Below are 12,926 nucleotides of genomic sequence, written 5' to 3'. Positions count from 1 at the left end.
ATAACCATTTGTCTGAAGTGTGTAGTTTCCTGCCTAAGCAGGGGTTGGACTAGAAGACCTCCAAGGTCCCTTTATAGAATAACTTTATAGAATAACTTTGTTATTCTATTCTATTCCATTCCATAATGGCATTAAGGAGGGCTGAGGCTGCCTCATTATTCATCTTTCCACCGGAACCTCTACAAAATGTTTGATAGGTGGCATTTGCTGTTTGCAAGACTGGCCAAAATGTATAAGAACTCCTCCACCAAATGCTGGAAACGTAACCAGATTCCAGGAACGTATTACTACATGTGGTGGGTGTGTAAGAAAGCAAGGAATTACTGGGAGAAAATTCATAACTGGTTAGAAATGGTAATTTTGCAACATATTGAGTTCAAACCAGAAACGTGCCTTTTGGGTATACTTTCGGAAAGTTATGACAAAGCAACCATATACTTAGTGTTACTTATATTGAGGGCAGCAAGAATCATATATGCTAAATATTGGAAAAATGTGAATACCCCACCGGATGACGTTATAATTAGAAAAATTTGGGATTGTGCTGAAATGTAAACATATTCTTGTGATAGTTATTAGCTTGTTAAGTATGTTAAGATCAGCTATTGATTTTTCTCTGGCTTTGCTTTGTTTGTAATTGTTACCCTGACATGGCACTGTCTTTTCAATAAAGTATATTTAAAAAATTAATCTTTCCACTGGAGATTTTTTGGCCTGACTAATACAATTGAAACAACACTGAAGTTCACTCTTGAGGCATCCTGTGTTAGAAAGGAACACCAAAGGTCTTTTGTAACTCCCAGGCAGCTCCTGCCGCAATAGGCCCCGGTGGGTTTTTTAAAGAAGAAATTGCTCATCTATACATCTGCAACCTTACACACTCCTAAGAGTCATTTTGGCCTCTGCAATTTCCTCTGTGCTAAGAGTGGAGCAATTGGTGGAAAATTGCAGCCCCTTTAGAATAAAAAATAATAGTATCAATAGTAGCATGCACAGGTACAGTATAGGTGGCACTTTGCTCAATAGTAATAACTGTGAGAGGGATCTTGGAGTTCTAGTGGACAACCATTTAAATAGGAGCCAGCCGTGTGCAGCAGCTGCCAAAAAAGCCAACACAGTCCTAGGCTGCATCAACAGAGGGATAGAATCAAGATCACGTGAAGTGTTAATACCATTTTATAATGCCTTGGTAAGGCCACACTTGGAATATGGCATCCAGTTCTGGTCGCCACGATGTAAAAAACAAGTTGAGACTCTAGAAAGAGTGCAGAGAGGAGCAACCAAGATGATTAGGGGACTGGAGACTAAAACACATGAAGAACGGTTGCAGGAACTGGGTATGTTTAGCTTAAGAGAAAGAAGGACTAGGGGAGACCTGATTGCAGCCTTCCAATATCTCAGGGGCTGCTACAAAGAAGAAGGAGTCAAGCTATTCTCCAAAGCACCTGAGGGTAGAACAAGAAGCAATGGGTGGAAACTAATCAAGGAGAGAAGCAACATAGAACTGAGGAGAAACTTCCTGACATTTAGAACAATTAATCAGTGGAACTGCTTGTCTCCAGAAGTTGTGAAAGCTCCAACACTGGAAGTTTTAAAGAAGATGTTGGACAGCCATTTGTCTGAAGTGTAGGGTTTCCTGTCTAGGCAGGGGGTTGGACTAGAAGACCTCCAAGGTCCCGTCCAACTCTGATATTCTATTCTAAATGCAAAATTGAACTTGATGGTTCAAGGTGTCTGGATGATGAAAACATCAGCCAGTACTGTGATGCACTTGCCAACCCCCCCCCTAAAAGCACTCCTGGCCTGCATCAAGGTAACAGAGCGTCAAGATCCAGGCTCCTTTGATTTGGCTTCTGGTGCAGAAGCTTTGGAAAGGAGAGCAAGGGGGGAAATGGATGCCCCCGAGTCAAGCAGCCCCAACAGCTGAAGGAAGCGAGAGGGGACAGCCTCAGCCAGCCAGGTGTCCTGCTAAGGCAGGCAGGGAGGGAGGGAGGGAGGGTTGGGGCCGTGAAGGGCAATGGGGCAACGGTCATGGTCAAAGACACAACAGAGAGAGAGCAGCGAGATAAGGAGGCAGGTGCAAGGCCACGGGGAGCTTCAAAACACAGAATCCCAGCTTGCTCCGACCTTGCAATGCAGACGCTGCTCCTAGGGAGGAGGATGGGCGAAAGCCAAAGAGAATGGGAGAGTTTTGAATTGTCATCAACAAAGATCAGAACAGGCTCAAGGAATTTAAACTGGAGGGACTGAAAGACAATTGTCATTTGCTGGAACTTCTCAGGCCAAGGATAAGGACACCATAAAGTGTTTTGTTGTGGTTTTTTAAACCACTAGACAGGCAAGAAGGTAAAGCATCAAAAAGCTCCCAAAATGAACGCAATTCTGTTATTGCAGACAGGAAAGAACCGGACTGGCTTCCGCCTGTCACTTTTCAGCGAGCGAGAAAGTTTTGACACTCCTTGAATATCGGATCAGCCGCGAGGCTCTTTCCAGACAGGCGCTCGTTTGGGATGCTACTTTAAGAATTTGCATTCTTGGGCTGAGCGATGACCGGATTCACAGCCCTCAACGGCCCTTTTCCCAGCCCCACACGCCAGTCCTTCCTTTTTTACCTCAGTTATGTTTATTAGTTTTTCAAAATATAAAACAAAAAGGGAAATGAAAATCAATGGGAAACTAGGGGGAAGAAAAAGGGAAGAGAAAATGGGAGGTTGAAAGTGTTGACTTCCGACTCTTTGTAGCACAATAGAAATAGCATTAAAGCCTCAACTCCTTACGTTTACACATCAGTAAATCTTAACCATTTTGATAACAAATTTATTTAATCGGCAAAACTCAAAAGAATTTCTTTTTTTTTTCCATCACAAGCACAAAATACAGAAGTGATCTGCTGGTGAAGGTGGTCCTTCCCTCCCCTTGCCCCCAGCCTTTTCCTGCCTCCTCTCTGAAGCATTGCACCAAAATAGCTCTGGCCCTTTAATAGAATTAGGAAACACACACACACACACTCCTTGCTAGGTGAAATTTGGGGGATGTACAAATGATGGAGCCCAGAGAGACGCTCAAAGGGGGGGGGGGGCATTTCTGGGGCCCTGCTTGCCCTCCTGATCCTTGCTGTGCAACGTCACATCAGGCCAGGCGACACCCTGAGCTCCTTATCCTGCCACTTCAAGGTTTACAATCGTGTCCTGGCCTTGGCACCTGATAAAAGCCACCAGCCCGGGCAAGAGTCCACCAGCTGCCATCCCAGCCCACTGGTTGGCAAGGTGCCCTGGGGCCGGCTGCTTCAGCCTGCTGGGAAGAACGAGAGCTTTTCCTGGCAAAAGGGCCGACCAGCACTTTCACAGTCATACACGCCATCCCACGCATGTAGGTCCTATTTACATGAAGCCGGGTACGCCTTTGCTCCATGACCTGCCCTGGTTCCCGGTGTGCTTCCTTGAGCAACTCAAGGCTGAATGATCGCCAGGCTGGGTTGTTTACGGGAGGGCCGTCCCCAGCCGTCTGCTCCTTGACATGCCATCCACACCAGAGCAGGTAACCCAGCAGAAGTCAGGAAGGAGCAGGAGCCTCTCGGGAAATGGGGTTTTCTCTCGGCTTTTGCAATTTATTTAGCCAGGGACACTTTGGCAAGAAAAGCCAAGCGGCTCTTTAAAGAAAAGTAACTGAAAGCACTTCTGACATCTGAGGAATGGAAACCAGCTTCCTGTCTCTTTCACTCATTCCATGGCTGGCAGGAGCCGGTGGCTTATTTGGCTTTGGCCAAGGTCCGAAATTTCTTCTTGGTGCTTCTGAAGCTGTGCAAGGGGTTCCTCTGGCCCTGAGAAAGGAAGAGGTCGTGGTATTAGCCCCCTCCGGGCAATCCGAGGCCCACGGCTCAGAGCTCCAGCCCAAGCGCTCGGCTGCCAGGCGCAGCCTCTGGAGGGGCCATCCTGGGAAGGCGGGGGGGGGGAGCAGAGGGGAACACCAACCTTGCTAGTGGAGGCCGGGCATTTCCGCCGCTTGCGTTTCCCAGCGGGGGTTGGGACTGCTGGCCGGAGACCCTGAGGGACTGCAAAGGAAGAGCCTGTCAGCGTCCAGAAAGGCCGACCTCCCCGCCCCCTCCTCTCCTGGCCCTGCACCAGGGTTCAGGCCCAGTGAAGACTTCGACCTAAAACTCCAGGCAGTCCAAAGCCCACTTCAAAAGAGAAAGGCCCCCATAGACACTAGAAAGAGGAGAAGCCTCACGTCCGTCCTAAGTGCAGGGCGCTTTTCTCTTTCGAGCAGTTCCTCCCCTCCCCACAGCGGAGACGCCCCTCCAAAACCCAACCCCTACCCAAGTATTCTGGGACGTTGCGCAGGTGGGGCTTAACGATGGCCGGGTGAAGGGGCTTGTCATGGCGCAGCAAATTCAGATCCCGGGGATTGTCTTCAAAATACGTCTGAGAGAGAAAGAGCCAACGGGATGATCAGCCTCCGTCAAACGCAGAACTGGGCAGATGCTACTACTGGGAAGCAGAAGGGAGCAAGGGGGGGGGGATTGGGGCCCAGCTTCTCTGCCCCACACAGGATACCTTCAGCTTCTCCGAGTTGAGCAATTCTTCTTTGATTTCACGGAGTCGGGCTTCTTTGATAGCCTGCTTGGTGACCGACCGCATGGCATCCTGGGGACAGGAGGGAGGAGAGACTTAACGCCCCAAACCAACCACTGCAGAAGGGAGGGAGGGAGGGAGGGGGAGAGGGGAGGAGACAGCAAGAGGTGCCAGAGGAAGACGCACCTTTTGCTCAGTTCCATCTCTATATGCTACGATATTTGGCTTGGATGGAAGGCTTGGCCCCTTCCCTCGGGCAAAATAACTCCCTTTCCCAGAAAGTTCCTCTGGAAACCCTGATGGCAAGGACTCAAGGCTCACCATTCTCAGCAAGGGCCCCAGCTTCCATTCCCCCCACCCCCAAGGAGACCGCAGGGGCAATTGGGCTGGCAAGAGCAGCCGTTGCTCTTCCAACTCAGCCATGTCTTTCCCCATCTTGGTCTCCTCCGCGGAAAGCTGCTTTTACCTGGCATCGGTAGCGGAGTCCCTCAATCTCCCCCATCCGGAACTGGTAGGGCGTCAAGGTGTACTTGCTTGTGCTATCTAAGGGACCAAGCAAAGGAATGAATTCGAGGGGGAAGACATGCATCACTCATACAACACACTGTGGCCCTGAAGCTGCCCAGGGAGGGAGATGCCAAGATCCCCAGCCCTCTGGGCTCTGGCTGTCTTCTCCAGAGCCTTGGGGACACCCACCCTTTTCCTTGGACCCCTGAACTCTCCCCTCACCCACCGGCTGTCAGCACCTCTTCAATCTTGGCAAGCAGAAGCCGCTCAGAGGGCAAGACGAAGGTCAGAACAGTGCCTGGGTTGTGAACACGGGCTGTCCTGCAAGAGAGAGTCAACAGCTGACATGCCAACATCTCGAAACCCCAAGGCAAAAGAGGGCTTCAAGGCTCAGCCAGAGGAGACCCTTGCCAACTCCCAACGTTGTCATAGTGAGAGGAGGAGGTGGGGGGAATGCATTCCACGCATATGTCGACTAAAATTGGATCTCAGATTACTGCAGGAGGCTTAGGAGGGGTGCATCTCATAGGGGAATATGATTTATGACACAGACTGAGGGGAGGGGTTAAAGTTCAGCTGTAACTCAAAGAAAGCTTAGACCTGACTGTGAAAAGATCTTGCGTATGATGATGCTCCTAATAAATGACCAGTTTTGTATTGATACTCATGAATCAATTGGGGCATTTTTAGGAAACCTTACACCCCTTATGCCTCAGAGAATGAAGGGTGAACGGCCGAGGGAGGCTAAGGTGGCAGCTGATGCCAATCCAAAAAGAGCATGAGAGCCTCTGAACTTCCTTGAAAGCACCTGGCTGTGGAACTTCAAGCACTTTGTCCCCAAGCAAATCGATGGGGATTTCCCATGAGTTTATCTTCCTCTTTGCAATTGTTTCTTGTTCAATCTCCTTCAGAGACAATTAAGATCTGGGCGCATCTTCCTCCCTGTCTGAGGCTCAAGTGAAGGCTCAGGAGAATTTGGGAAGCTAAATCCTACCCATATTTTACTTTTAGGAAGAGCCAAACAGACCTGGGTTAAAGCAGAAGCACTTGGGATGTTCAAATAAAACCAGAAACCTGCACCCAGAGCAAAGAAGGTGAGTTCTTGCTGGATTATTTATCATCCTGGGGAAAGTACGTAGGGAGACCTTAAGTAGGAAGAGGGCAGGAAAATGCTGCTAAGGCAGGGGTGTTAAACTCAAGGCCCACGGGCTGGATTCGGGCCGCAGGGTGCTTAAATCTGGCCCATGGGGCCACCCTGGAAACACTGAAGGATCAACTCATGGTGCCCATGACAGTGAAAATGGGCTCCCAAGCGCCATTTTTTGGCTGCAATGGCCTCCTGCAACCCTCTGCCAGTGAAAATGGAGCTCGGGAGGGCCGCATGCAGCTGTCTCAGCTGAAAAACCGGAGCTCGAGAGCCTGTTTTCACTGGCAGAGCACACAGGCGACCACAGGCCCGACACAAACGACGTTCGGCTCCCCCCGCCCCACGGCCCCCCGAGATCAAACACAACCCTGATGCGGCCCTCAAGTCTGACACCCCTGTTCTAAGGAAACCAAGTTGTGTGGAACACAGAAGCATTCTCCGCTCCATTAAAAAAAAAAAAAAACACCTCCACAGGTTCTAAAAAGAATAGAATTTTCCTTTTCAAAGGGACCCAGAAGCCAAATGATGTGCCATATCCAGGACCAAAACTGCCCACCTCTGGTGTGCCCTCAGAGGAGCCCCGACTGCCACATTCCTCCTGGGTTGGAGGGCAGCTGCCACTCACCTGCCTGCTCGGTGGACGTAGGATTCAAAGGAGGGGGGGAAATCAAAGTTGAAGACCGCAGACACGTTGTGGAAGTCGATGCCTCGGGAGACGCCGTATTCCTGGTCTTTGCCCCTGAAAGTCAAAGCAGAAGCACAGATGGAGGGAGGCGAAGTCCACCGTCTGTTGTCCGGCTATTCATCCAAAGAAGACCTCCTTAATCCAGCCTCACATGATCAATATGAAGAATTTGGAGGGTGGGAGACTCACTTTTCTCCTTTGATGCCCTTCTTCCTTTTCCTGCCACTCTCCTCTGCTTCTGCCAGGTGCTGCTCATCTGTGGCAATGATGTAATTGTAGACGCTCCGATTGAACTGGCTGATGATGTGGCATCTGGAAGAACATCAGGCCAGGCTTTGAGGGTTACTTCCACAACCCTGAGATCACCAAGCCTCCCCCATTCCCAGCAGCTGGAAGCATGCTTTGTTCTGTTTATTCGTGCCAGAAGCATCAGTTAAACTAAGGCATGCTGTATGACACAAAATGTAAAATATAAAATACAAGACTAACATTTGTAGAAGTGAAACAGACCCTGGCCAGAAACTAGTAATGTTAATGGCATTCAGTCATGCCGCCATGAAGTCCTCAAAGCATGTGTGTCGTTAACACTTTCTAGCATCCCCCTGGGCAACAACTTATTGCTGAGTTATATTGTGGCCGGCCAGCAGCCAGCAGGGTCGGGCAGTGAGGAGGTTGGGGAGGAACCTGGGCCGGTCCTGGTGGGGGGGGGGGGGCTGAGGAAAGCTCAGACGAGGAAAGCTCTGCGTCGGAGGCAGAGAGGGAGCTAGACAGCAGTGAGGCAGAGGAACAGCTGGAGCCTGTTCCCAGAGCTGCCAGAAGAGAAGAACAACTAAGAAAGCAGGGTTGACTTGGGAGTAAAGCCACAGTTGGACGGTGAACGGCCCCTCCCAGAGGAGACAAAAGAGGAGCGAATGGGGAGGGGGTTGTTGCAGGAAACAATTCGGCCCTTCAGTCTGGAAAGTTCTGTTTGTGACTATAAGAGACTCTGTGCCAACTGTTGCCGTGACCTGCGTTTGGAAACTAGTTATCTGGCAGCTCGCCAAGCGAGATAAGGTTTGTGTGGATAAATATTCCTCTGAAAGACTGTTTGCCAAGACTTGCTGACTGTGAATGAAATAAATTCACAGTCGTGTAAGTAAAAGAGGTTTTGGTGAGACCAAAACCCTGCTTCATGCTTTCTAAGGAAGCCTGTATCATAACAGGTAACCCTTTCAATCCAGAAGCATCCTAAGAGTAGTGAGGAAGCGTGGCATTTCCTGGGAATAAAACTGCTCCCTGTCCAGGAAATATCATCCCTTGCTGCCAATGGCCCTTCCTCACCCAACCCCAGGCTCCTGTTTGCTGAGGCTCACCGGGACTGAGCAGGCAGCTCTGAGTTGAGGATGCAGGCAGCGATCCCAAACTGCTCCAGGAAGAGTTTGAGGCGGTAGCAGCGGTCAATCCTGTTGACAAAGAGGAGAACTTTCCCCCGCACCAGGGAAAGCTTCAGGAGGGCATAGAGGAGCAAGAATTTCTCCTCTTCAGCCTCGCACTGGATCTGGAACTGGCTCAGCTGGGAGCTACCTGGCAAAGGTGCTTCTTGCAGCCGGAGAGTCACCTGCGCAAAAGGAGCATGGAAACCTGCCTATCCCACAACCAAAAGACTACAGGAGGCGGCTTCCGCCAGGCTCTGGGCCAAAGCCAAAGCCAACTCAAAGTGGGCAATCCGCAGCACAGAGCCTGCAAAGCAGCCGAGTGCCAGGCCAGCCTCCCCCGTGTCCAATGCATTATTCCTTACCGGGTTGTGCAGCACCAGCTCCTTCAGTGTCTGGACATCCTCGTTGAAGGTAGCTGACATGATGAAGGTCTGGTAGATCCTGGGCAAATGGCTGCAGGGATACAAGACTGCATCAGCCCTACGGATGGCATGGCAGATCACACCCAAAGCCCACTGTGCTCCACCAGCAGAAGAGAACGAAATGCCTCCAAGACAATGGATGCAGAAGACTTTACTCCAACTACTCTTGTGTAAAACAACAAATCGCACAATAGATTTAATGTTATCACAGAATAAATGGAACTACTTCTATAAAAAACACTTCCAAAATCAAAACATTCTAATATGTCTTTTTTTAAAGTTCCTCTTAACACACGTACTTTAAAGTTCACTTTCAGACCAATAAAACTCCAACCAATTCTAATTAACTCATTAAATTTAAGATCACTCCCTCTAAGTTAACTCCCATAGAATAATTTTTCACTTAGCAACAGAAATTTGGGGCTCAGTTGTGGTCATAAATTGAGGACTACTTTAATCTTTTGAATCTTTATTATTATTATTAATCTTTATTAAGCTAAAAGAGCTCTTTAGCCATAGCCTCTTTATTCATTTTTTTTGAAGATCTGTACCATTTTGGGAATTTCTTCTTCTTAAACAAGAAGGAAGAAATCTGCTAAGCCAAGCTAAAAAAAGGATTATTTTTTTTAAAAAAGATGGATGGCAGACTGTTCAACATAACAGAAGTCTCTTGTCCTGGACTTCACCAGTTGGAGTTCATTAATTGACAGGGTCAATTACCTGAACAGGTGGGAGAAGCCAATGTAATGGGATGAAAATCATTGTTTTCTTCTTTCATTTTCTCTTATACCTTTTTTCCCCTACTCTCCTTCTCTCTGTTTGTACCTTAGTTTTTACCATTGCAATTAAGATTCTGAATAGAATTTTATTCTATTCACAGAATCACAGCACTTCAGAATCCAAACTCACCAGAGGAGATTCTTCAAATCTTCCTCAAAGCCAAATGAAAAAAGCAAGTCAGCTTCATCTATCACCAAAATTTCTAATGAATTCTGCAGTTTCAAATTTTGCATTTGTACATGTGCCAAAACCCGTGATGGTGTTCCTATCACCACATCTGGTTTCTCCATCAAGAGGGGCCTGCAAGACAAAAAAACCGGAGGAGTAACAATCAAGAGTTTGAGGAATACACAGGTACCTCTCTTTGAAAGAATGCTGGGGACAAAGTCAGATAAGCCAAGGCCAACTCAGTGGCATCAACCAGATGGGAATTCTTTCATCTTTTTATATATAATTTTTATTAAGAATTATGATTATAATAGTAAAATACAAGACAAACAAATTATTTTATCTTATGATGAGAATAGGACAGAAATAAATCTATATATACAGTTCACGTAATTATAAGTAAAAGGTAAAGTTAAAGAAAAAATGCATAAAATAAAAAATACAGAGAAAAAAGAGAAAAGTAAAGTATTTCTGCTAAGTAGATTTCAAACAAAGCAATCCCTTCTCTTAAAATTTCTTTAATGCATTCCAAAAACAGAAAGGAGAAAAAAAACATTCATAGAATGAAGTCTTCTATTATGACCACAGAAAATAAAATACAGTCTGAAACCCAGAACCACCCAGGGCCCTGGATGCCCAGGAGTGGCAGAGAGAAATGGCATTGCCCTACAATCCTTTGCCATTTCAGAGCTGCTAAGAAGGACAGATGACTGGGGTCTTGTCTCTCTCTCTCTGTTGTGTGTGTGTGTGTGTGTGTGTGTGTGTGTGTGTACTTCCCAGGACCCTGGGCTGACAAAGGGCAGGGGGATAGTGATTCCATTCTCTCATTAGAAAAAACATGACATGCACCAACTATTCAGTGCCCTAAACATGCTGCTGTAGGGCTGCCATGCCCCAAAGGAAAGGCAGGTCTTGGCCCACTTCAGCTGGAGGGTGGTTGGGGCTGCTTTCTGCCTTGGTTGAGCTCTGTTTTCCTCTCTCTCCATTTCTCCTCTGGGGGAATAGAATATTCTGCCTCTTTTAATAGCCCCCCCCCCCAAAATATTTCCTTCTCTGGAGGGGAGGGGCCCCCTGAAGTGATCCCAAGGGGCTTTCAGCTGCTCCAGCCTCCTCCTCCAATGCAGGTTCCGTTTACCTCTGGGTGCCCAGGTCCTCCGGGCCAGCCAAGTCGAGGGTGCGGATGTCCCGAGCGCAGTAGGCGGCCAGCCTCCGAAGCATCTGCAGCGCCTGCCGGGCCAGCTCTTTGGTGGGCACCAGCACCAGGCCGCGCACCGCCTGCTCCGCCACCAGCGCCGCCTGGGAAGGGAAATAAATAAATAGTAAATTACTCTTTCATAAAAGCGTTAAGTGTATCAATAAGCTATAGAGTTCTTCCTGTTGCAAATTAAACACCAAGTGTGCTCAGTAAAACAGTACTGTGATGACTTGCTAAAAAACGAACTCCCTTTGAAAACAGAAAAATGCACGTGAGTCAAGGCCACCATTTAGGGAGATAAGAACTTCAACAACAAGGAGATGCGGATAAGATAACTGGGTTTCTGCAGAGTGAGTCATGCTGATTCTTTCTAGTGTAAAATGATATAAAACAGGGGTGTCCAAACTTGGGAACTTAGACTTGTGGACTTCAACTCCACAAGTCTTCCAGTGGCCAAGTTTGAAGACCTCTGATCTAAGTGGAGAGGTTGCAGAGGAAGGGATTACAAGAGAGCAAATTATGCTGGCTGGGGAATTCTGGGACTTCAAGTCTTCAAGTCGCCAAGTTTGGACACCCCTGATTTAAAGAATGACTTAGGAGGAGAAGGGAGAGGGCCGCTTCTTCTTCTTAGGCCTGGCGTGCATTGCTGAGGGACTATAAACTGTGTGGCTTGAAAGCTGCTTTTTGGCTCTCCTCAATCCAACTTGGGAAGAGACTCGGAGGCAGCGCTTGCAAACCCCTTTTTCATCTTCCTTCCATAAACCTTTGAATTGTTAACCACGCCTTCTTTCTGTATTGTGAGGATGCAACTCTTGGGGGTCTTCCGTCTCACAGAAGGAAGGGGGGACGGAGGAAGGAGACCCCCACCGCCGGGAAGACCCAAGGGCCCCGTCCACTCACCGCCTTGGCGTCCAGCAGGCGCTGCAGCAGCGGCAGGGCGTAGGCGCCCGTCTTCCCGGAGCCCGTGCGGGCCTTGGCCAGCAGGTCCTTCCCCTCCAGCGCCAGCGGCACCGCCTTCGCCTGGATGGGGGTCGGCGCGGCCCAGCCCAGCTCCGCCACCGCCTGCAGGGAACACAACGCCCGGTCAGCACCCGCGCCGGAGGCGGCCCCGGCCCGCCCGCCCTCCCTCCGTTCCGGCCTCTACCTGCAGGAGCCGCGCGTCCAGGCCCATCTGGCCGAAGCTCCCCTCCGCCGCCATGCTGTCGCTGCTGCCGGAAGCGGCCGGTGAGGTCGTAGGGCGCGATCACAGAGCCGCGCGAGCAGAGCGGCCCAGCGCCCTCTGATGGCGGGCGGGCGAATGACACGGCAGCCTGCCCGGGCATCGACGAAAGCGCCTCTGCCCAGCTGCGAAGTCGCTTCCTCCCCGCTGGTTTGGGAGGGGGCGAAGAGCTGGCAGGGGGAGGAGGAGGAGGGCTTTGGCTCCTCGGCGCTTGCTTTGACCCGAGCTGCCCAGATGTGGCCTTGCAAAGGACGGAGCCCCCGGCAGGCGGCAGGCACCTCGGGGTGGGTGAGGCTGCGGAGAGCTGCCCTTCACCTCCTGGGGCTCCGAAGGCTGCGAGGTTATTTCCCTGGACCAAGTAGGGCTTTCAAAGCCTTTGGCGACACCAACGCTTCTATGGTCGGTGTATCCTAGAAGCCAACAAAGGAGAACACGTGCAGCTCAGGGTTCAAATAAGGCTCCCTTGGCACCTTCTAAGGGTGGCTCTTTTCTTGCCACGTGTTTCATTACCCAAGCTGGGTATCGTAAGCTGAAGCTCAGAGCCCACCCAGGTATGAGGGCCCAGATTGTTGGGGCCTGGGAAGCTCCGTGAAGGGGTATAGCAGCCTCAGGCAACCCCATGCAGCTGCCTGTTTTCAAGGTTGCAACTGGCACCATTATTCCCTTTACCTGTGATGGGAGAAGGGGGAGGGGGTGCATTTTGTTATACACAGGTAATCGATTTGCAATTCACACCCCAAAATGTGTTGCTAAGGAATGTTAAGTGCTGGTTTTTATGACTTCTTGCCAGTTGTCAAGTGAGTCCCTGGAGTCAAGT

General features: G+C 49.6%; 1 protein-coding gene across 2 annotated transcripts; it reads right to left on the bottom strand.

Moving 5' to 3' along the window:
- Nucleotides 1-2,796: 2,796 nt before the first annotated feature.
- Nucleotides 2,797-12,172, bottom strand: DDX56 (DEAD-box helicase 56). 2 transcript variants are annotated; one of them, XM_081961170.1, is made up of 14 exons: nt 12,035-12,172; nt 11,791-11,952; nt 10,831-10,991; nt 9,657-9,827; nt 8,688-8,778; nt 8,263-8,507; nt 7,100-7,222; nt 6,851-6,964; nt 5,305-5,399; nt 5,038-5,114; nt 4,554-4,643; nt 4,316-4,421; nt 3,972-4,051; nt 2,797-3,820 (listed from the first exon to the last, which is right to left on the bottom strand). In XM_081961170.1, exons 1-14 carry the CDS (start codon nt 12,086-12,088, stop codon nt 3,749-3,751), a joined length of 1,641 nt encoding a protein of 546 aa, XP_081817296.1. In that variant the 5' UTR covers nt 12,089-12,172; the 3' UTR covers nt 2,797-3,748. The 2 variants fall into 2 exon arrangements, with proteins under 2 accessions (XP_081817296.1, XP_081817297.1); XM_081961171.1 differs by having other exon boundaries at nt 10,831-10,921; nt 11,823-11,952.
- Between the last annotated feature and the right edge of the window lie 754 nt (nt 12,173-12,926).

The sequence above is a fragment of the Natrix helvetica genome, assembly GCF_964273705.1.
Source record: "Natrix helvetica genome assembly, chromosome: 8".
Classification (NCBI taxonomy): domain Eukaryota; kingdom Metazoa; phylum Chordata; class Lepidosauria; order Squamata; family Natricidae; genus Natrix; species Natrix helvetica.
The sequence above is the reverse complement of the archived record's forward strand: the minus strand, read 5'-3'. Positions and strand labels throughout refer to the sequence as shown.